This window comes from Typopeltis vanoorti, chromosome 18, assembly GCF_054136105.1.
Source record: "Typopeltis vanoorti isolate ZY-2024b chromosome 18, IOZ_Tvanoo_1.0, whole genome shotgun sequence".
Lineage (NCBI taxonomy): Eukaryota > Metazoa > Arthropoda > Arachnida > Uropygi > Thelyphonidae > Typopeltis > Typopeltis vanoorti.
Window position 1 is genome coordinate 74,895,780 of NC_143566.1, and position 23,529 is coordinate 74,919,308.

A 23,529-nucleotide genomic window follows, 5' to 3' on the forward strand; every position below is an offset into this window, starting at 1 on the left:
TTATTTAAGCCATCCTGCAAGATCTCAATATCGCCTTCCTTTGCCATCTTCCAAGTTCAGCAAACTAATGAATGTTTCCTGTCAAATCATTTCCTATTATTGAATATATGATACAACTTAAACAACAGAGGAACAAATACCAAACACTGTGGCACACCACTAATCACTTGCCTTCTCTTGGACTCAACTCCTCCATAAACCACTCTTTGATATCATCCAGCAGCCACCACCATCTAGTCCAAATCACCAAATTCATATTCATCCCCATTTGCTCCAATTTATGCAACAGAATTCTATGTGGAATCTTGTCAAATGCCTTTGCAAAATCTAACAGTAACACTGAGTAGCCATTTTCCTTATCCCTATCAACTTATCCACTGCCTCACAAAAAGTAAGCAAATTACTAAGCCAAGACCTACCCTTCAAGAAACCATGTTGTCCCTTATCATATAGTATCATATTCCTATCCATCCAGTCCTTAATTGTGCCTTTCACCAATTTCTCCAACAATTTAACCACCACTCATAAGATTCTGATTGGCCTATAATTTTCCACTTCTGTCTTGGATCCAGCCTTCTTTCCTCTCCATTGGCATCTTCCCAGTACTGTGACTTAAATTATACATCTTGGTCAGAGGAGCTAATATTTTCTTTGCACATTCTCATAATACATGGGCTGTTATGCCATCTGATCCCATGGCTGTGTTTGCATTGAAGTTCTGCAATATTCTAAGTACCTCCATTTCTTCAACCTCTATTCTCCTATCAGTCAATGTCACATCTGGCATTACAATGTCACTACCTGGATAGTACAATCCTGCAAAATGCTCACACAGTAATTCAACTGTTGGGTTTGCTCTTGTTACATCCACACCATCAGCACTTTTTTCAGGTCATCCCTCCACAGTTATTCCTCCTTTTACTTGCCACATAGCAAAAGAACTCTAGAATTTCTGTTGGCTTTGTCAGTATCTCTCATAATTAACTTCGGCCTTACTTACCATACAGATCACCCTTCGTGCCTGTACCTTGTGCTGTTCATGGGCATGCTGATGACTTTTCCATTATATTCCCTCCATAACTTTTTCTTTGTCTGCAACTTCTGCTTAATGATGCTATTCATCTGTCTAACTCCTACTTGATTTATTCTTCTTACTCTGGGTATACACTCTGACACTGATTTCTTCAACCACCTTTAATCTCTTCCCATGCACCACAAACATCTCTTCCCCTCCTAATTCTTATGCCATGCCGAAAGCTTCCTCCTCAGCTTGTAGTTATCACTTGCTTTGTATTTATATATCCCTTCTTAACAGAAAAAAATTCTGCATATTGGGCAATCTCCCCGATCACAACTATATGATCATTTTCTCCAAGTGGAGGCAGTGTAGCTAGATTGGTTAGTGTTAAGTTTTCTATGATCAGATCCAGCAATCTCGAACCTTATGTCTACTCCATTACATGCTGCCTGAGGTAATGATCTCTCAGCAGCTGTATAAATTTCATTTCCTACCCTGCTTCTGACCTTTACTCATTTTATCTACATTTTCTCTTATAACCCCCTGGATTATAACATCAACCAAGTACATAATTTGTCCCATTGGCCTCTATCTCACACCAGATAGCCTCAGATGAACTGTGGTCTGAATCCCTGTTCCCCTGATATACTTCTACTCTTTTTGGCTTCAATTCCTCTGCTATCCTTTAAAAAAAAAAAAAAAACTCCTTCCATCCTGTCCCTTCTGTCCTCTCTAAAAACACCATATCATCTTCAGTCCACAGAGTCTCACTAATGCTAATAACAAACAAAATGCACTTGGAGGTGCTGGGCAAAACTTTTAAATTTTAGAAGTTACTGTTTGCTTCTATTTATTTATTATTTTTTATTTCCATTTAAAAGAAATCTTTTATTATGTATATATATATATATATATATATATATATATATATATATATATATATATATATATATATATATATATATATATATAGAGAGAGAGAGAGAGAGAGAGAGAGAGAGAGAGAGAGAGAGAGGTTAAAAACATAATTGAATTAAAGAATTCAGCAATGCTAAATGTTTTGTTTTGCTGATCTTATTTATAATGATGAATATTTGGCTGTCTAGTATCAAAATTTGCATCGTTGGACTTACTACTATCAGATTTTATATGGCTGCCCCATTTGATTACAGTCTTCTCTCCATAGTCTCTCAAATGGGGAGGCCTTATAAAATCTGGTGGTAATGAGTCCAATAGTGCAAATTTTTTTATTAAAATTTTGATCCTTTGTGGAGTTTTACCAATCATTTCATCTTCCCTATTTTATGCAGTTTTTGGCTTATATCACAAGGACTGTTTTTCCCATAGAACTATGATTTTTATCTTTGTTTGTTTTGTCATTTTTTAATCAAGAAATGATAAGTAAGCTAAAAAAAATTGTCTTCTGTAAAATTTGAAAATTCATATAAAAATACTTTGAATTTTTTGCATGTAAAATTTGACTGAGATGAGCTGCTATAGATAATTTTCAGTAGAAAAAATTTGTTTTAATGCACTCCTCTCTGAATTTGGCAAAATGAAAATATTAATTTCTTAAGAACCTAAGAAGACTCAGTAGTTCTGCTATCTTATTATTATTTTAAACTTTTTATAGCCACTTCTAACTATAAATGTCTCCCAATTCTCTCCATCTGTTTCTTTCCTGAGCTTGTTGATGCAAATGTCGGTGCCAAGTGTTCCAATTGTTTTTCTTATATCATCTGACCATCTTCTTTCATCAGCTGATCTTTTACCTTCATATGGCCACTCCAGTAAGGCTTTTGTTCATCTATTGTCCTTGAGTCTTGTGATTTTTCTTGACTGATAGTTTTTGCGTTCTAATAGTAACATGAATTCTCAGTGTAATGTGCAAATAAAGAAAGCATTTGTTCTGTTTTCACTCTGTTGTTTAGAATAGAATCCAAATGTTGCATGGATCTATCTATCTATTTATCTATATATATCCTTTCCTTTATGCTTACACAGTGATCAGAATGCATTTGTCTTTTGAGAAATTTTAAGCATTCATTTTAGGATCATCTCATTTTTAGTCTGTTTTTTTTATTTCTATATGCAGAATAAACATATAAATGTTTATTCTGCATATAGAAAACAGACATCAGATCATCACCATGCTATTTATCCGTATCCTTCTCATTCCCCCCATCCGCAATAACTTTGAGCCTCAAAACTTATCTTCATGAAACTTTGCCTCTAGTTGGCATAATATTCAGTCTTAATCTTAAATATCAAAATGTTGCATGAATTCTATCTATCTATCTATCTATCTATATATATATATATATATATATATATATTATTATTATTATTATTATTATTATTATTATTTGTCACCTCCAGGGAGTCCAAGGACTCATCGAGGGAGGGCATCCACTCTACAACTCTGCTTCCCCCACTCACAATTCGCTAACTGACCACAACTACACCAGTGCTATCTACTGCTGACCATCACTGGTATTTCCACAGACAATCACAAACTTCCATGCCCACGCTTGGATTCGAACCCACAGCCTCTTGACTGGAAAGTGGACATGCCAACCACTCGGCCAGCCAGGCTGGTATATAAAGAAACATTTACAAAGAACAAGTATATATTCTTTCCTTCATGCTTACATGGTGATCAGAATACATTATGAAAAATTATGGAGACAACTACTGTGTTAGAACAGAACTTTAGTTTAATATAAACCAAAATGAACACTCGATGTTTCGACCTTCGTATCAAGGTCATCATCTGGAGTGTACACATATACAAAGAAACAAGCTGCACTACAATCTATGGTTTGCTAAAGTTGCTGACCGACCTTTATAACAATTATTGGCCTGGCCTCTGGTAAGAAAAAAAAAAACCTTTACTACATCAAAGCTAGAGTCCTATTATTATTATTATCTATTAGGTTACAAAATTAAATTGGGCTGGAGAGCAACATGTTTATATATATAAACTATGCAAGTATACATATAAATTCCAACCAATTGGTATGGAATAGTTTCCAATAAAAGCTGAAAATTGCTTCAAGTCCTAAAGTATGCTGGAAACTAAGTTGGCTGAATATGTGCCATCCAAATTCTTGGAATTTTTATGCCACCATTACTGTTGAGATTAGGGTGGTTGATCAGAATTTCACAGGCTTCTTTAAATTTTTGTTCATACCAGGTTTTTGTATGATGTAAAGAGCAGGTACTTTTCCAATCAATTTGGTATAGGGTGTTGAGATTGTGATCTGAGAAGCCTGCTTCACCAAAATTGTTATATTTAATGTGTCTTTTGTGTTCTTTTTTATGTATAGGGATTGTATGTCCAGTTTCACCAATATAAGTTAAGTTACTGGTGCAGTAGATGCAATAAACTCCAGGATGTGCCAATGAGAGGAGAGGATCCTTAGAGGAGTTGAATATGTTTTTTTAATTTTATAAGTAGTTTAAAAGTGGCATGGAGATTATAATGGTGTAGGATTCTGTTGATTTTTTCTGATAACCCTTTAATGTATGGGATGGCTATGGTTTTACTGTAATCTATATTCTTTTTTGATGAAGTTTTTTGAAGAACTTCATTAATAGTATTTTTACTATAGCCATTATTTATAAATATGTTGCTAATAATCTTTAATTCTTGTTTAAGAGCTTGTTGATTAGAGCAAATCATTATAGCTCTGTTTTTAAGAGTGTTAATGACTCCAAATTTTTGCGAGGGGTGGTGATATGAGTTAGCCTGAATATATTGGCCAGTATGTGTCTATAAACAAGAATTAAAAGATTATTAGCAACACATTTATAAATAATGGCTATAACAAAAATACTATTAATAAAGTTCTTCATAAATTCATCAAAAAAGAATATAGATTACAGTAAAACCATAGCCATCCCACAAATTAAAAAACATATTCAACTCATCTAAGGATCTTTTCCTCCCATTGGCATCTTATATTTATCTTATATTGGTGAAACTGGACGTACAATCCCTATACGTAAGAACACAAAACACACATTAAATAACAATTTTGGTGAAGCAGGTCTCTCAGATCACGCTCTCAACACCCTACACCAAATTGATTGGAATAGTACCTGCTCTTTACATCATACAAAAACCTGGTATGAACAAAAATTTAAAGAAGCCTGTGAAATTCTGATCAACCACCCTAATCTCAACAGTAATGGTGGCATAAAAATTCCAAGAATTTGGATGGCACATATTTAGCTTACTTAGTTTCCAGCATACTTTAGGACTTGAAGCAATTTTCAGCTTTTATTGGAAACTATTCCATACCAATTGGTTGAAATTTATATGTATACTTACATAGTTTATATATATATATATATATATATATATATATAAACATGTTGCTCTCCAATCCAGTTTAATTTTGTAACCTAATAGATAATAATAATAATAGGACTCTAGCTTTGATGTAGTAAAGGTCAGGCCAGGCCAGTAATTGTTATAACGGTTGGGCAATAACTTTAGCAAACCATGTAGATTGTAGTGCAGCTTGTTTCTTTGTATATATGTGTATGCTCCAGATGATGACCTTGATATGAAGGTCGAAACATCACGTGTTCATTTTGGTTTATATTAAACTAAAGTTTTGCTCTAACACGGTAGTTGTCTCCATAATTTTTCATAATGTAACAAGTATATATATATATGTTCAGAAATTTTTAATGACTTAAACGCTGAGACAATTAAGAATAAAAGTTTAATACGGACAAGTATATATATACATACACTTGTTCTTTTTAAATATTTCTCATTGGATTTAAGGTCTGAAATTTTTACACAGAAAAAGATAGTGATACATCATGAAAATTATGGAAAGAACTACCGTGTTAAAGTAAAACTTTAGTTTGATATAAACTGAAATAAATACTCAACATTTCGACCTTCACATTAAGGCCATCATCTGGAGTATTCACTTATATACAAAGAAACAAACTGCTACAATCTACATGGTATGCTAAAGTTGTTGACCAACCATTACAACTATTGGCCTGACCTTTGTTGTAAAAAAAAAAAAAAACCTTACTACATCAAAGCTAGAGTCCTGTTATTATTATTATCTATTAGGTTACAAAGCTAAATTAAGCTGGAGAGCAACATGTTTACAAAAAAAAAATTAATAAAACAAAATAAAATAAAATTATTATTATTATTATTACATGACACCTCCAGGGAGTCCAAAGACTCATTAAGGGAGGGTACTTACTCCACAACTGTCTGTCTCCACCACTCAAATCCATCAGGAACTGCAACTACCTTCATCATCTATACCAATGCCATCTACTGCTGACCACCACCACCACTAGTATTTTCACAATCACAAACATCCATGCCCACGGCAGGATTCGAACCCACAGCTTTTTTGCTGGAGAGCAGATACGCTAGCCACTCAGCCAACCAAGCTGGCTCTAGTACCAAAATATAGCATAAAAGTGCTGTAGCAAAATAGCGCTGTGATTGTATTTGTTTCATAAATATTTATTGTCATAAAATAAAAAAATAAAATAAAATAAAAATTACTTATATAAGTATACATATAAATTACAACAAACTGGTATGGATAGCAGCCAATAAAAGTAAAATTGCTTAGAGTCCTAAAGTTAGGGTTTGCTGGAAAACTAAGTAGGCTGAATGCGTGCCATCCGAATTCTTGGGATGTTGATTCCACTATTATTGTTAAGATTAGGGTGGTTAATCAAAATTTCACAGGCTTCTTTAAATTTCCATTCGTACCAGTTTGTTGTAATTTATATATATGCTTATATAAGTAATTTATTTTATTTTATTTATCAAGTTTTTTTGTAAACATGTTGCTCTCCAGCTTAATTTAATTTTGTAACCTAATAGATCATAAGACGACTCTAGCTTTGATGTGGTAAGGTGTTTTTTTTTACAACAGAGGTCAGGCCAATAGTTGTAATGGTTGATCAGTAACTTTAGCATACCATGTAGATTGTAGTACAGCTTGTTTCTTTGTATATATGTGTATACTCCAGATGACGACCTTAATGTGAAGGTCAAAATGTCGAGTGTTTATTTTGGTTTATGTTAAACTAAAGTTTTACTCTAACACGGTAGTTGTTTCCATAATTTTCAGGAAGTATTCTGATCACCCCGTAAGCATGAAGGAAAAAGATAGTGATATATGTCACTATCATTTTTCATATGAATAATACTATTATTGTTCTTTTTCTAATGTGTTCTTGTGCAGCTTTGTTTACCATATGGGAGGCAAAATCCAGATTTCTAGAAAAAATTGAGAAGACTTCAGAAGTTTTTCTGAAGTCTTCTCAATACTGGTTAATTTAGCTCTAGTTGAAAAAGAGCAGTACCAAAATATAGCAGAGGTGCTTTCAAAATAGCACTGTGATTGTATTTGTTTCATAAATATTTATGACACCACTGCCACTACAGAATCTTCAAGAAATTACTAATAAGTATTTTATTAAAAATTAATACATTTATATTATGAACTCAAGATATTAAAAATAATGTTTTTGTAAAACTTAGTCAGTGAGAGAGAAACTATTTATTTCTTACATAATTTTGTAAGGAGAGTTTATAATGTTTGGCACCTGATAGAAGGGAAACAAAAATCCATAAAATGTTATTACAGTATTTTATATATGTGCTCCTTACATCATCATCATCATGTACTTCATCAATGCAAGGGTGCAGCACCATGTCCTTCCAGACCTCTCTGTTGGCAGCTCTTCTTTTTGTTTCAGCATAGTCACATGATCCTGTCCTTAGATCATCAACCCATGTTTTTCTTTTTTTACTTCTTGATCCTCTTCCTATAATCTTTCCTTCTAAAACTGTTAGTGTCCTCTGTCCTGCTGAATCCCTAAATACATGTCCTGCCAGTCTCATCTTTCTCTGGATCATTTCCTGCACAAAAGATTTCTGTGCATTTGTCACGTGCTCTATCTGTTGTCTTACTCTCTTCTTGAATACCCTTACAGTTTTCTTAAATAGATAATAAAAATAAATCTACTAACACACTTTTTATTTCCTTTATGGTGTAGATAGGTGAGAGTTTTCTTTTCAATATTTTTTATTTATATATATACACATACCAGCCACTGAATTAGAAACCTTTATGCAGATGTATGTAAACATCACTTATGCAGTGTATATACAAAATACTTGATCACGTGCATCACCATGTTCGAAGTAACTATTTAGGAATGCTGCTGGTCAGTAATCATCGTTATTGTCGATCATAATGGGAAAAACAAAGGATCTTTTAGAGTTTGATAAAGGGCTTACTGTGGATATCCATCTGACTGAAACCATGACTTTGAAAACAGCAGAGCTGATTGGTTTCTCAAAATGTGAGATATCCTTGCTGTTTAATCAGTGGAAAAATAGCCTAAACTTTTCTAAGAGGCATAACTGTGGTCCTAAGGAAGCCTGTCAGGAACAAAATTGCTGTTGTCTGAGAAGACTTGTATGGACAAATAGAATTTCCTGTGTGCAGCAGTTGACTAATGCATTTAATGAATGCTGGTCCTGCCCCATATCTCACCAAACTATGTGCAGGGAACTGAAGAAGAAGATTGGTGTTGGCATTTGTGTATGTAAAACAAAAGTTTCCAGCTCAGTGGCAGGCACATGTATAATTAGTGTGAATGCCTTATTATTAATTAATAATAAGGCATCCACATTATTGCTTATTATTGTTTATTATTGCTTATTATGTTTGACGGAAACAAGCAATTGTTTCCTTCAAATAACATTTAATTGTAACGTGTATGTTTCACCTTGGTTACTAAAGCATTTTCATGGGTGAAAAAATGACATGTATGCATGCAAGAGCCAAAACAGTGGTTACTGGCTGAACCAATCCCCCCCACACACACCAAATTGGACAAAAAAAAAAAAAACTACATGCACTTTTTCTTGCTCCCAGGACATCTTGCAAGGTATTGATATAACAGCCAGTTATCGCATAGCTTCTTTTTCACTGCTGTATCCCCCCCCCACACACACACAAAATGAATAAATAAAAATAAACCAGGAGGGTTATTAGTAATAGTGCTCATGTTTTGGCTCTTCAAGAGAATTTGAATAAACTGAAAATGTGGGTAAATGAATGGGGATTCAGCTTAATGCAACTAAATATAAAGTTTTGAAATTTGAGATCCACAGATGGGATGATTCATATTCACTTGATGGAGTTATTCTGGAAGAAGTGGAGGAAGCAAGGGTTCTTGGGGTGATTGTTAATAGAAATTTAAAGTTCAGAGGGCATAATGCATAGGTTGTTAAAACATCTCAGAGAACTGCTGCTGTAAAGTCTTGAAGTTTGGGACACATCAATGGGAGGCTGCATGCTCGATTGGAGGAGTTGTACTGGAGAAAGTAGGGGAGACAAGAGATCTGGGGGTGATGATCGATAGAAAAACTGAAATTCAGGGGGGGCATATTGCAAAGGTGGTGAAGGTAACCCAGAGGATTGCTGCAATACTGATTAGGACACTGACTTGCAGAGATAGAAGAGTTATCATTCCATTGTATAAGACCCTGATCAGACCACACTTAGACTATTGTTCTCAAATTTGGTCTCCAGGATTTGAAAGGGATATATTAACTGTGGAAAGGGTAGAGAGGCAGATAACAAAGATGGTTTGAGGACTGTACAATGTTAATTATGAGGATCAGCTGAGGGAATGCAGACTGCAGAGTTTGGTGAATAGAAGAAGAGGTGATATGATTGAGACGTTTAAACTGTTGAGAGACAGTTACAGAGTGGACACTTGGGAGTTCTTTCACTTGGTGGAGCAGTGGGAAGGAGCGATGACAAGGGGCCATTTCAGGAAAGTATGAAAGGAAGCTGTGAGTAAGAGGGTGAGGAGTGGTTTCTTTGTGTGGTGGAACTGTGGAATGCATTGCCTGATAGAGTGGTGAGAGCAAGAATGGTCATTGAGTTCAAGAAGTAGTATGATAGACTGTGTTTCCTAGGGAGGACCTCCTGCAATGAGTCTCTTGACTCTATGGAGGCCTGAATAATAATAATATTAAGGACACTGACCACAAGAAATAAAAGGGTAGTGGTCCTATTGTATAAAGCTTTGATTAGGCTATATCTAGATATCTGTGCTCAGACCTGTTCAGTGGGATTTGAAGAGGATAACCAAGGAGAGGGTACAGTGATAGATTGGAAAAATGATATCAGGATTGTAGAATGTTGATTATGGGAATAGACTGAGGACATGAAAACTTCAGAGTTTAGTGGATAGAAGATGGGAGGGGAGTATGGTGAGATATTTAATTTGTTGAAGGGTTGTTATCAGATTAACATTGAGATGTTTCATATGGTATAGAATGATCAGAAGGATCAAGAACAAGGGGGGTCATCCCTGGAAGTTACAAAAGGAAATAGTGAGTAAGAGGGGGTAAGAAGTAAGTTTTTTGCATGGAGAGTGGCAGGAACATGGATTGCATTACTTAAGAGGGTAGTGAAAGCGCAAAACAGCAGATGGGTTTAAAGAGTAGCTTGATAGACTTTGTAGTGACTAATATTGCCCTCCCAGAATGAGTCTTGTGCAATAACAATAATATCTGCTTCATACTAGACCTATTCGTGAGATTTGCAAAACTGTTTGCCACATTGCAGCTATTTATTGTCCAATCTTGGTGCATTCCGACAACACTGTAAGTAGAGATTGAACATCTCAAAAATCAACCATTAGACCCAGGAATCTTATAATAAATTTAGTTTAATCCTTATCCCAGTGAGAGCAAACAAAGTTTGCACCTGAAAATATCTTCAGGACTGAATATAGTGTTGTACTATCTTACCTGGGTAAGTAGTACAACACCAGGGCAACTTGTAGCAAAGCTGGAGCAAGCTACCAACACTCCTATCCCAGTATCTCCCATAATGCAAAACACATCTCCTTGTGAATATGTATACTGTTATGCATTAAGGGATTGGCCACTACCCAGACTAGTTTCGACCTTTATTGAGGTCTCTTCAGTGGGAGCCAGGCCCAAGTTGAGATACCAGGCAGAAGCACCTTTGCTACGAGTTGCCCTGGTGTTGTACTACTTACCCAGGTAAGATAGTATAACACTATATTCAGTCCTGAAGATATTTTCAGGCGCAAACTTTGTTTGCTCTCACCGGGATAAGGATTAAACTAAATTTATTATAGTCTAACCTAGTGAAAAATAAACTTTCACCAGGAATCTTATGTTATTTCTCTCTCAAAGCAGTAGCTAAATAAACCAGTTCACTCACAGAAACTATTTATCTTGAATTTGAGTTTGCTGTTCCAGCACATTCCATATAAACTGGAAGGAACTATGATCATTACTTTGAACAGCCAAAATCCATATGCTCAACTTCTTTTGATGTTTAAAAAAGCTGCTTTGGTCTGATTTTTTAGTATTGCACATAGCAGCAGTTTAATTACCTTGAAGTATATGGGCATCCAAGTACTTTTTTTTTGTTTTGAACTTTAAAAAAATAGCCACTCACACCTAACCTTTTCTATTTAGTAGACTTTTAATCCAGTTCTTGAATGTCTACATAATCATTTGATAATACAGTTTAAAAAGAAACCATAATTTCTTTCATTGTTGCATAGTTATGAACATTCATTATGGTAAAATTATAATGACCACTACCATATTAGAGTAATATCCGTAAATCATTTCTTTAATTGCTACATGGTGATCAGTATTCATTATGGTAAAATTATGTAAAATGCTACTATGTTAGAGTAATAAAATTTAATTTAATATAAACCAAGATAAGTGCCTAACCTTTCAGCCTTCATATCAGTTTTTATATAAAGCATTGATTTTTGCAAGTATGTCTTCATCTTGTATTTCGCAGATAATCAATCTTCATATAATTTTATTAAAGAAAATTCAAGAGAAAATAGTTCTATATAAGTTTGTTAACTCTAAAAGAATTTGTTTCATTGTAGTTGGATCACTCTCCTATATGTATAACTTTCACCATCCAGAGATGGTATCCTGTAGCCAATCTGACACAATTCCTTCCAGCTAGGATCTATGACTATTATGCTCCAGGTGAGTAAAATATATAGTAGTACAGTATTATGATTTATGTATTTATTCTTATTATTTTTAGAGTAGTTTACATATGAATTATTTTGTATGAAAACTTTTTTTTAAAAACACTTCAAAATACCTTTTGCAATTGAGATAAAGATACTTATTTGCCAGCTACATGTTAGCTTTCAATAAGTTGCATATATTTTAAATAATAATTATTAATTTTTAATTAATTATTAAGCATGAACATGGAGTCAGAAGATTATAAAAATAAAATTTTATACAATCAATGAATAGAAATTCAAGAGTAATTGTTAACAAAATAAAAAAGCATTTTCTGAATTTATTAAATCAAAATTCTCTTTCTTTATTTTGATCTTGTAATACTATAGAACATTTAGGACAAAATTTAATATACTTTTGTATGTTTACAGAGAGATATAATGAGACCATGATGGATATGTACAGCCTTTATGTGCTAAATGTGTGCCAAGTTTGTGGTTCCTATCAGTGTCCTTATTGTCCAGTATTCAGCTGGGCAACTACACATCACCCAGTTTCTGAACTTTTGCTCAGCTGTGTATTATTATTGTCATTATCAAGATTACTGGATAGTCTTTGAGTACTAAAAAATTAAAATTAAAACCTAAGTCATTAAGCATGGGATAGAGCCTGACCAGAGCATTACTTAGATCTGTGTGTCTTCCGTACATAACATCTCTACAAGGTCCAGCTATAAAACTGAACTGATCATTCATTAAAGACTCTCCACCATTGTAGAATATAAACATGCCATTAAAATCATGAGAAGATGAAGTGATGAAGTCATTCACCCATTCATGTGCTCATTTTAAGACTACTTAAAAATACCTATGCACTTTATGTGTGTGCACATTTTGTAAAGTGTTAAATACGTGTTTATACAAATATATGGCCACATGCTGTCGAGTTCTTGGTTTGCATAATTCACTACATGGTGTAGGGTTCATGTTTTCATCTCATTTACATATTATATAAATAGCTGTTTCTGCATTACTTTCCATGAAACATTAATTTGAGAGTATTGTAATTATATTATATATATATGTATAGTAAAACATTGGTCTGAAAAGTGGCAAGTAGCACCACAAATCCTCACAGTGAAATTTGTCCTTTCATATGTATAACATATGAAGAGACAAAAAAAAATAATAACATGACAGTTGACTATGGGTCCAAGTGAATTATTTTAACACTTGCTACTACAGTGCATCAAAAGTTACGTAGACTTGTAAATAAGCCACAACACATCTAGGTAACTGAATCAAGCTATTAACTGTTCTGAACTGGCATGATTATTAGTTTCAGTTTATCTACACATCTCACAACATCGATTTTTGATATATCAAAGTTTTACTGTGTATATATATATATAAACAAAATTGCTTTTCATCAGATTTTCAATTAATGAACGTATACATCAACTTCATGTGATGCATCAGCTTGTAATTTTGCTATATTTGTATATATTAATACTCTGCATACAGTATACAACAACACACACACAACTCATACCACTGCTAATAATTACTGTATATGTATGTATATATATATATATATATATATTATAGCAAGAAGTTATGTTTTAGCAGACATGAAGAGTAGCCAGAAGCAAAATTTGTCATTCATTTTATGAGGCATCTCAAGAGCCTAGTAACATTGATGTATTGTAATACTTCAGAAATTATGTTTACTTATATAAAATAATATGTATTTAAATTACATTGCATGTATGTGTGCATGCACACATAGTGTAACCAGGCATTAGGTCCCATCATGAGGAACTGAAAATGTAAAATGTTTTATGCAATTGTTGTAATCAATGCAAAATTATTTTTTCAAGAAGGTTGTTGGATTCTTTCGACTGGTTGATTTATTATATATATATATATATATATATATATATATAATAAAGATACCAAGCAATTTTAAATAAAATCTTTATTATATAACATACCCAAGGTAAAAAACTTTCTACACACATATATATAGCAGTTGCCTAAAGCAATCCAATCATCCATTGCTGTTAAAAACTCATTTTGATAGAGCTTTGCAAATAATCTAGTTTTTTTTTAATTTCAGTATTGGTCCATATATGGGAATTTAACATTTCTGAGCTTTTTTCAGTCATAACAAAGTTGCTGTCCATGTGATGATGAAATCCAGCAAAGCAATTATGTATAGTTGCTTCTTTTAAGATATAAATGAGTTTGACTAAAGAGCTATATGTTACAATTGCCATATGTTGCCTCAGTCATCCTTATAGAATAATATATTTTATTATTATAGAATAATAAAATATATTGAGGTGAAGCTTTCATGGTTTGTTTGTAAGTGAAAGAGTTCTGCTCACCCATAAAGACATGAATACGAATAAGTTGTACTCATGCATAATGTTTTGCAAATCTGTGCTTGAGGTTATCTGCTTTATTTTTAGATAATTCAAAACGGATGTTATAATACTTTCATTTTAAGTGCTTCCAATAATTTCACCCAGCTACTTTCAGTACCAGCTAAATAGATGCCAAATTGACTTGCTAAAAACGTTTAGATTATAGTCCAACCACAGAAGCGAGAGCGGTCGTTGGCAGACTGCCAAGAAGAGTCAATTCATGTTGAAGGGGAGAAAGAAATAAGGCTATGTACGAATTGTTCACCAACACGTGAAATCACGTGCTTTATACATAAAATTTTCCAACTACTATACAAGAAAAATAATTACCACTTTAAAAATTACAATGATCATAAAAGAGACAGTTAATTTTCCGACGTGTAATAATAAACACTCATCCCACAATACGGATTGATTACCCTATTATCGGAATGGATTCTCTTTCTTTTGACATGTGCAGAAGTGTCAACGGGTCTCGTATCTGTGGGTATACTATAATAAAGCTGCAATCATTCAAATTACATATTTAAAATCAGATTTTCTGAAAATTTTAAATTTTCTGGCCTAGTTGGCTGAGTGTATATCTTCTCTGCTTGGAAAGCAGAAATTAAAATATTAAAATCCTGCCATGGTTAATGATGGTTGTGAATGTCTTTAGGTAGTAAATAATTTTTATAATAACTGTGAGACCACCATAATGAAGGCCTGAAATGACTTGGAAAAGTTACACATTTGGTCTTTAGAGCAGGGTTTCCAGATTATCTAGTATTTCTTCACCCGTGGTAACTAACATACAACAGGTTTGCAACCTTTTGTGGGCAGAATTCTCATGAAAAATACATAAAAATACTCGATAGAAATTCTGCAGTTATAAATGGAATTTGACAGAATTTTCCCTTCACAGATGCTGACTGCTACTGACAGCACAGGACCTTTCTATAATTTTAATGTGACAAGTAATAAATAAGAATATCTTGAAATAGCACATCTAAAATACTTCAAAGCTATTATCATAAATTCTGACATGCTTCTTGCTATAAAAAAAATTATTTCTTTAGATTTTTATGAGATTTAATGAGAATATTTTATTCTCATTGAAAAAGAATTTTTAATGAGAAAAAAATATTCTTTCCTGTTCTGAGAAGAACAGGAAAATAAAATATGTTTTTTCATTGATAAGAGAGAGAGAGAGAACAACTTCAAATATAGAAAAAGTGTTAAAAAATGTATTATATTATTTCTCATTTATATGCATTGTAATTTTATTTTCTGAGCTGCTCTTTGTAAAATAGAACAACGTTCAGCTGTCTAAAATCTCTTTTTGTGCCAGTTCATTATCATCAGAAAAATAAATAAAAGCAGCATCTCCTGCCTTAGACAAGTTCTTTATGTTAGAATAATTGTTTACATAATTTGTACTGTAATTGCAGTGTGCATATCTTAATTTATTTTGAACTACAGTTTATGCACACCTTCCTATACATAAAACCTTATAGATGAAATCATATATAGCTTAGAGAAAAGTATTAGTTCACTGTCTTGAAATGATGGAAAGCAGGTGATGATAGTTGTCATAATGCTTACATAATATTTGTATTATTTAATGCTATTGTTGAACTTGGCCATGTCAAATGGAAAACTATGAAAAGTAAAATTATATATTTATATATGAGTTTATTTTTTATGCATTTTTCATGTATATTCAAATATAGATTAGAAGGGCTAATTAGTAAATCATTCAGCAATAATCAACAACAGTGCCGTAACCAGACTGACATCTGCAATATTTTAAGCTAGCCAATTTTCAAGCATCCATATCTAGTAAGAAGTTTACATCATTTGGTAATATTAATAAAGAAACTGCTTTGCATTAATGTAAATAATACAGAGAATTTCTTTTTATGGCAGAACCCGATGCAAGTTTCAGAATAATGGTTTCTTTAGTGCACAGTCATCCTGGACAAGCAATTTGTTATTTTGCCATTCACTTGTGCTTAATAATATCACTTGAAAGATAGTGTTAACAATGTGACTCAACTCTTGAACATTTTGAGTTAAGCTCTCACACCACTTGTCAAAAGCTGCCATCAGATGCACATAAGTTCTTTGCATATAATTCATAATCAAAAACATTGCCAAATATTACCTTAAGGTGATTTTGCAAGTTTCACCCACACCAACAATATGGAACGTTCACTCTTTTTTTAAATAGAAGTAGGGAGTATTGTTGTTTGCATATGCAGGTAAGTAGTACAGTATATCATAAAAAGAATGCCCATATAAACTTCTCTGGTTTACACCAGGAAATTTTAAAAATCAATTTTTCATCCTTAAAGTTCTCATTTCACAAGCAAGTTTCAGAAGGATATATATGTAATATGATCTGGAAATTAATTTTTGTAAAGATGAATAATGTTTATCACATACATTTTTCAATACACCCCTTGAGGGTGTATCGCAAAAAGGGGTGTATGCTATCATAATACTATACGATAAGTTTATATTATTCCAAACTCTCTATTCTTGAAAGACAGCCAAACTAATGTAATTAAAATAACTAAACACTCGGTTTATTGGTCGTAATCACCTACTAGTTTTAAATAGAAGTAGTAGTCCAATCCCAGATGAACATACAAATATAAATATACAACATAATAAGCATTAATTATGAATCAATACATTACTAAAAATACCGAATGTGTAAGAACTGTTACACAAGTACAACAGAAACATGTGGAGCATGGATGCTGGCACATGGTCAGTCATTGTTCAGCAGGTGTGTCCGATAGTTAGCAGAGAAATTAAACTCTGATGTGTTTAGAGATCTAATGAGTGATTTCCAAATGTTCACATGAAATCATCCCTTGGTTTCTGTTTAGAGTACCTTGTGAGTGGATTACCACTGTAGCCTCTGATGTTGCGGGACCTGTAGTCCTATATATGGCATGCAGCTCTTATTCCATTCAATGTTGTGGTGAGTGTGGGAGAAATGGAATGCCAAGCCTAAACTGTCCTCTCTGTTGTTATTGACGTCTCTAATATGCTCCTTTTGTCTTATTTCTAAACTTCTCAAAGTTTGCCCTATGTAATTAAAGCCACAAGAACATGGAATATTGTAAACTCCAGGATGTTTGTTGAAAGTTGTGGTCCTTGGATGAGCATAAAAGATTTTGTACTGTTATGATGGGTTTGAAGGCCATTCTAATGTCATGAGATTTCAGATTAACAATTTTATGCGAAAATTTGCCCACAAAAGGTGATGGAAATTAATGTTCTGTAATGAATGTCATGGATTTGTTGTGGATCCATTGATCCATTGCTGATCAATAGTCAAGAGGATAGAATGTAGTTCTTCTATTAATGTTCCTTCATCTCTTATAATAGAAATCGCCCTCTTTTTCAGCATAGTGCAGTGCCCAATTTTTGTGAAATAAAATATCCTTGTTGCACCATATTTCATAAAAATTGGGCAGAGTAAAAGTTGAAAATGGTAGAATCTGTGTGGTGTGAAGTTAAAATTAACAGAGTAGCATATCTATATAGGATGTTGTTATAGGCCAAGAAAAGTAGAGAATATTGATTGTGAGATGTTTAAACAAATTGATCAGGCATGTAAAAAGGTGATTCTGATGGGAGATGTTAATTACAGGTACATATACTGGAAAGAGGAGATAGTATATGGGAACAGGGAGAGTGAATCTGTTGAACCTCTGAAGGATAAATATCTTAACATGTGACAAAAGCAACTAGAGGTTTTAGTCTTGGATTTGGTGACAGTTACACACAACAACACAGCATGGTTGTTAATGAGATATTAACACATGAATACAGAATAATCATGAGGTACTTGTTTATGAAATGGTGAAACAAGAAAAGGTTGTTGCTAAAAAAAAAAAAAAAAAAAAAAAAAAAAGAGGAAAAAATATATGTGCAATTATAAGGTGGGTAATTATGGGAAGCTCTGTAGTAAACTAGCATCAACATATTGGGTAGATCAGCAGTGAAGAAAAGATGCTTACAGGAGAATTCATAAGGCAGTATCTGACACAAATAATGTATAACTGCATACAAGAGTTAAGCAAATGAATAGAGTAGGAGTGAAACAGATGAACAGTGAAATCAAGCATGCTATATTGGAAAAGAAATGTTATGGAGGAGGTACAAGGAAGTACATGGTAAAGAAAGAAAAGGCCCATTATGGCAACAAGAGGAAGAATAATTATGGCAGGTTGAAACTGGTGGATAGTCATGGTAGCAGAATTACCATCACAAAGGATATAGTGGAACTATTGAACGAGCACTTGATCAGCGTATACCTTACTGGTGTTAATAATGCAGTGCAATATGTAGAAGGGAGATAAGTATTAAGATGATTGGAAGTGAAAGAATCAGAGATATCAGGTGTTGATTGGGTTAGATGTTAATAATGCCATAGCCACTATTTTTAATGAATGTGCAAAACAGTCATGCCCTTGACCTGATTATTTATTGAAAAAAGCCTTGCAGTAAGTAAGGTTCCTAAGAGTGGAAAAAAAAGCAAAATAGTGCCACTCTCCACAAGGATTGTTTTAGGATAGAAGTTTCCAACTATAGACCAGTCTGTATAACTGCAGTTTTGGTAAAGGTGTTGAAAAGATTATTAGAAGCAGAATACAGGACTGAGTTGATGGACATAGGATTCTTTATGATGGTCATCATGAATTTGTAAAGAGTAGGTCTTTTAGCAATCTACTTGCATTTTAATGAATGTGTTGGATAAGGGAGATTCACATACAGTGATGTTCTTGAAAGGTGATAAGTTTTACAAGCTGCAGAGGATGGGAATGGATAGTATAATGGTTAGATAGATTGGTTCTCTGAATGATACCAACAAGTTGTGCATGATGGAGCAGTGTCTTAAAAAAAATAGGATAACTAATGGTGTGCCCCTAGGATTCTGTTCATGAGCTCCTACTGTTTAACTTGTTTACAAATGATATTTCAGTGAATTGACTGGGATCTTCAGTAGTTTGCTGATGATACCAAGTTAGAGAGAATTATAACTAGCACTGTTGATATTAATTCACTTCAGGAAAATTTGAATAGACTTTTAGCCTAAACAAATAAATGGTGTGGTAGTTTTAGTATTAATAAGTGCAAGGTGTTGCATTTTGGAGTGCAGATATAAGGCTGTATCCTATATTGATGAAACTGTTCAGGGAAGTGGATGAGATTTGAGATCTGGGAATGATAGTTGAGTACTTTAGAGAACTTTTGTGAGAGTATTGCAAAGACTGCACATTATATTACCGCTATGATAAGAAGTACACTAACATGTAGGGATAAGAAGATGATTGTGCCATTGTATAAAGCATTGGTCAGATCAAACTTTAAGCAGTGTGCTCATATTTGATTACCTGGTTTTCATTGTGATGTGAAAACAATAGAGAGGTTCTAGAGATGCGGATTGCAGAGTTCAGTGGACAGGAGGAGATGTAATAGAGATATTTAAATTAGTGAGGGGATTTTACTGGAGTAATACAGAGGGAGATTATAAAAAGAGTAGAATAGGGGGAGGGGAAGAAATAGAGGTCATCCCTGGAAGTTGTGTAAGAGTGTAATGAAAAAGGGTGTGAGAAGTAAATTTTTTACATGGAGAATTATGAGTGAATGAAACACGTTACCAGAATATGTTGTTAATGCACGGAGTTTTAGAGATTTTAGTATATTTATCATAGTGAATCCTATCAGTTGTATGAAAACCTTCCACAAGGAATTTACTGACACCATGGAGGGTGTGATGATAATAAATTATTTACTGTATTTTTCCATGTATAAGACAATACTTTCTTCTAAAATTTTTAGACCAAAAATTTGGGGTCGCCTTATACATGGGGGTTAACCGGTTGAAAGACCCACGGTTGCCATGGCGAAACTGCCAGTACCTTGTCCCAACGAACAGACTTCCGCCAATCACTGGCCTTTGTTAACTCTGTCGATTGATGTCATTAACGGCTGATTCTGAATAAACCCATCAGAACTCTTAAAGTATTCATATATCTGCAACTCACTGGCAGGGTAAGTTAATGCATTAACAATATTTTGAGCACTAAAAAAAAAAGCCATATAAAAGTTTATGCCAAATACTACAAAAACAATGTAGTAAGAGTAGTGTTGCAACCTTTTTTGGGACCATACACTCAAGAAGCTGTGAGCTGAGCATGTAGAAACACAAATTCACCTCCTAATTATAATAAAAGAGGGATATATTTCAAGAAAGACTCAGTTATAAGTAACATTAACAATTTAATAACAACAAGAAACAACTGTACAAAATTATGTAATGGCCAGTCTTTGCCACATCATTCAAATACGTACATAAACAATGATCCTTAATGCAACAAACAAATTACTTCCTGTGCTTACTGCACTTGAAGCAACAACATTTACATTTGTCATAGTCTGAAATACTTTGCATTAATTAAAGTTTAAACAGCTTACCTCTAACAGTATTAAATCTGTAGCACATCAAAAGTTCTACTTGACTTATTGGTTTACACTATTTAATACTTTATATTATAAAAAATCACTTATGTTGAAGCACTGTCGCCAGCTTGGTTGGCCGAGTGGGTAACGTAGGCCTGAACACAAACATGGAAATATACAATTATGTTATTTCATAATTATGTTATATTAGACTGCTGAATGAACACACTTCTATAAACACTCTACTTTAAGTATGAAGATGGAGCAATTATAGATTGAAGCATTCTTGGGCTCTCTATGTTGAAATGCATGCTCGATCAAAGCATTATTTTGGGGAGTAAGCATTAGCATCATGAATATCTTTTCTGGACATTTTCCTACAAAAACAGGTCAATTTATTGATGTGATTCCTTTTATAAAAGCTCAGTATTGACAGGTTTCATCACAGAATACCCTTTCAACAATCTCTGTATTATTTACATGTTCTAGTAAATAATACAGAGATTTTGTAACTTTTCTTGGCACACTTATTACACTTTCTGCTGGCAGTTTTAAGTTTTTTTTTTCCTTATATCTAAATTTTTACTTTAAAACTCAGACGTAAGGCTTTCGACCTGTTCTAGGCAGTGATCATTTAGATTTGTCAACTTAATTACCTATTTCCTCTCTAACATTCCTCCAATTTTGCTCAGTACCCCTTTTTCATGCACTTTTGCCTTTCTTCTGTCTGCTTCTACACTGACTGCATCTTGCTTTTGGTTGTAACTTAAGTAGCAACCAAAAGTATTCTAACAACTTACCTACCATAACTACAACCAACCATAATTCTATTCTAACTATTCTAACAACTTACTATTGTGTTCAACTATTCTAACAACTTACTATTTGTGTACCCCCCCCACCATCATGCTTCAAGGATTTACATCTGTGGCTTCTATTACCTACAATTCCATAGTGCAGACTTTCTACCTGTATCTGTAGCCTCATTCTTTCTCCATGGCCTCACTTCTTTTCGACTGAAAAGAAGTGAGGCCATGGAGAGACAACACAATTGGTTATTAACCACATGATACGCAGATTACTGTTCTTGTGAGAATTCAGTTTAATTGGGGTGGGAATAGCCATATAAATCAATTCTAACAAACAAAACACTTTAATCTTAGCAACTTTAATAAGAAATTTTGAGTATCATGCTATATACAGGGTGTTCGGGATAAATTTGACAGTTTCGTAAGGAAAAAGAAAATCTTCTTTGTATCTATTAAATTTAATGAATTGACAAAAAAACATTACAGGCAGAGTTAATTACAATACTATCAACAAGATTTACTCAAAATAACCACCATTAGCATCGATCACAGCTTCAATTCTGCTTCGGAACCTCGAACAAGCTGATGCTACAGTCTCCCTGGGAAGGGCCGCAAAAACTGTTTTAATTTTATCCATTAACTGGGCTTTTGTATTACTGGAAGTGCGATTGGTGTCTTTTTCAACTGCGCCCCATACAAAATAATCCATGGGGTTAAGGTCTGGGGAGTTTGGAGGCCAAACATTTGGACTGGTGAAGTCGTAGAAATTTTCATACAACCATTTTTGACTTTTCCCAGAGGTGTGGCAAGGGGCCGAATCTTGCTGCCATACATACGGCCTACCATTGGCTACCCTTGTTATCCAGGGCTTGACTACAGTTAGCAACTCCACGAACAAAGCCCGAATTCCAATGCCAGGGTTCTTCAACACCTGTTCCTGCAGATTTGCGAGGAATTCTGCTGTACGAACACAATCAGATCGTCTGCTAGGGATCTTTCTTCTTGCTACATCCTCGTAGTCACCATTGCAAGTCTCTAGTTCATGCCTGATTGTTTTTACTGTATTCAGGGAGCATTGGGCAGCAGTCGTAATATCCTTATTTTGATGGCGGGCACGAATCATCATGATACAAGTTATTCTCTTCCATGATTCAGGTGGGTTCCAGCTATCCATCCTTTCTGACATCTTGTATATGAATGAAGAAGGGTCCAAACTTTTAAATGAAGAGAAGTGTGTGTTAATACATGTAACTTACGGAAAAATATAATTAATTATAAATATGTCAAATTTATCCCGAACACCCTGTATAAATACTCAATACAGCAGAGTATTTTATTCTGCTTCTATATAGCATATTTTATTAATAGGTTCTCTTCAGAATGCACACAGAAAATTAGAATGCATTGTTACTTGTTAGGAAAAGCTAAATGCTTTTTTTAAAAAAATAATTCAACTGAAAAGCTAACCTTTCAGATTCTTCTTAAGGTACCCTTGATATCATCTTATATACTTAATCTGGCTGTCAGTAGTAACTGATCTCTTGAATACGTTGTTGCTTTTTGTTCTTGATAATCCTTACTAAAAATTTAATGAGCAGATTTTTTTTTTTTTTTCACTTTTTCTCTTTCCGTGTTTGCTGCTCTTTACTCATGTACACTGTGAGTTCAATCTGTGCATGTTAGAGAGAGATGACTTCAAAATATCAACTGCATAAAAAAAGAGACATTCAGGTCA

The 23,529-nt window shown here is 33.7% G+C and overlaps 1 protein-coding gene across 1 annotated transcript in view; it reads left to right on the top strand.

The window, feature by feature from the left end:
* Positions 1-12,711, top strand: part of LOC150096810 (CD109 antigen-like) — a 325,733-nt gene extending 313,022 nt beyond the window's left edge. Inside the window, exons 33-34 of the mRNA XM_090408083.1 lie at positions 11,999-12,104; positions 12,524-12,711. Coding sequence (XP_090264209.1) covers positions 11,999-12,104; positions 12,524-12,711 — 294 coding nt within the window. The remainder of the gene's footprint in view (positions 1-11,998; positions 12,105-12,523) is intronic.
* The last annotated feature ends 10,818 nt before the right edge of the window (positions 12,712-23,529 follow it).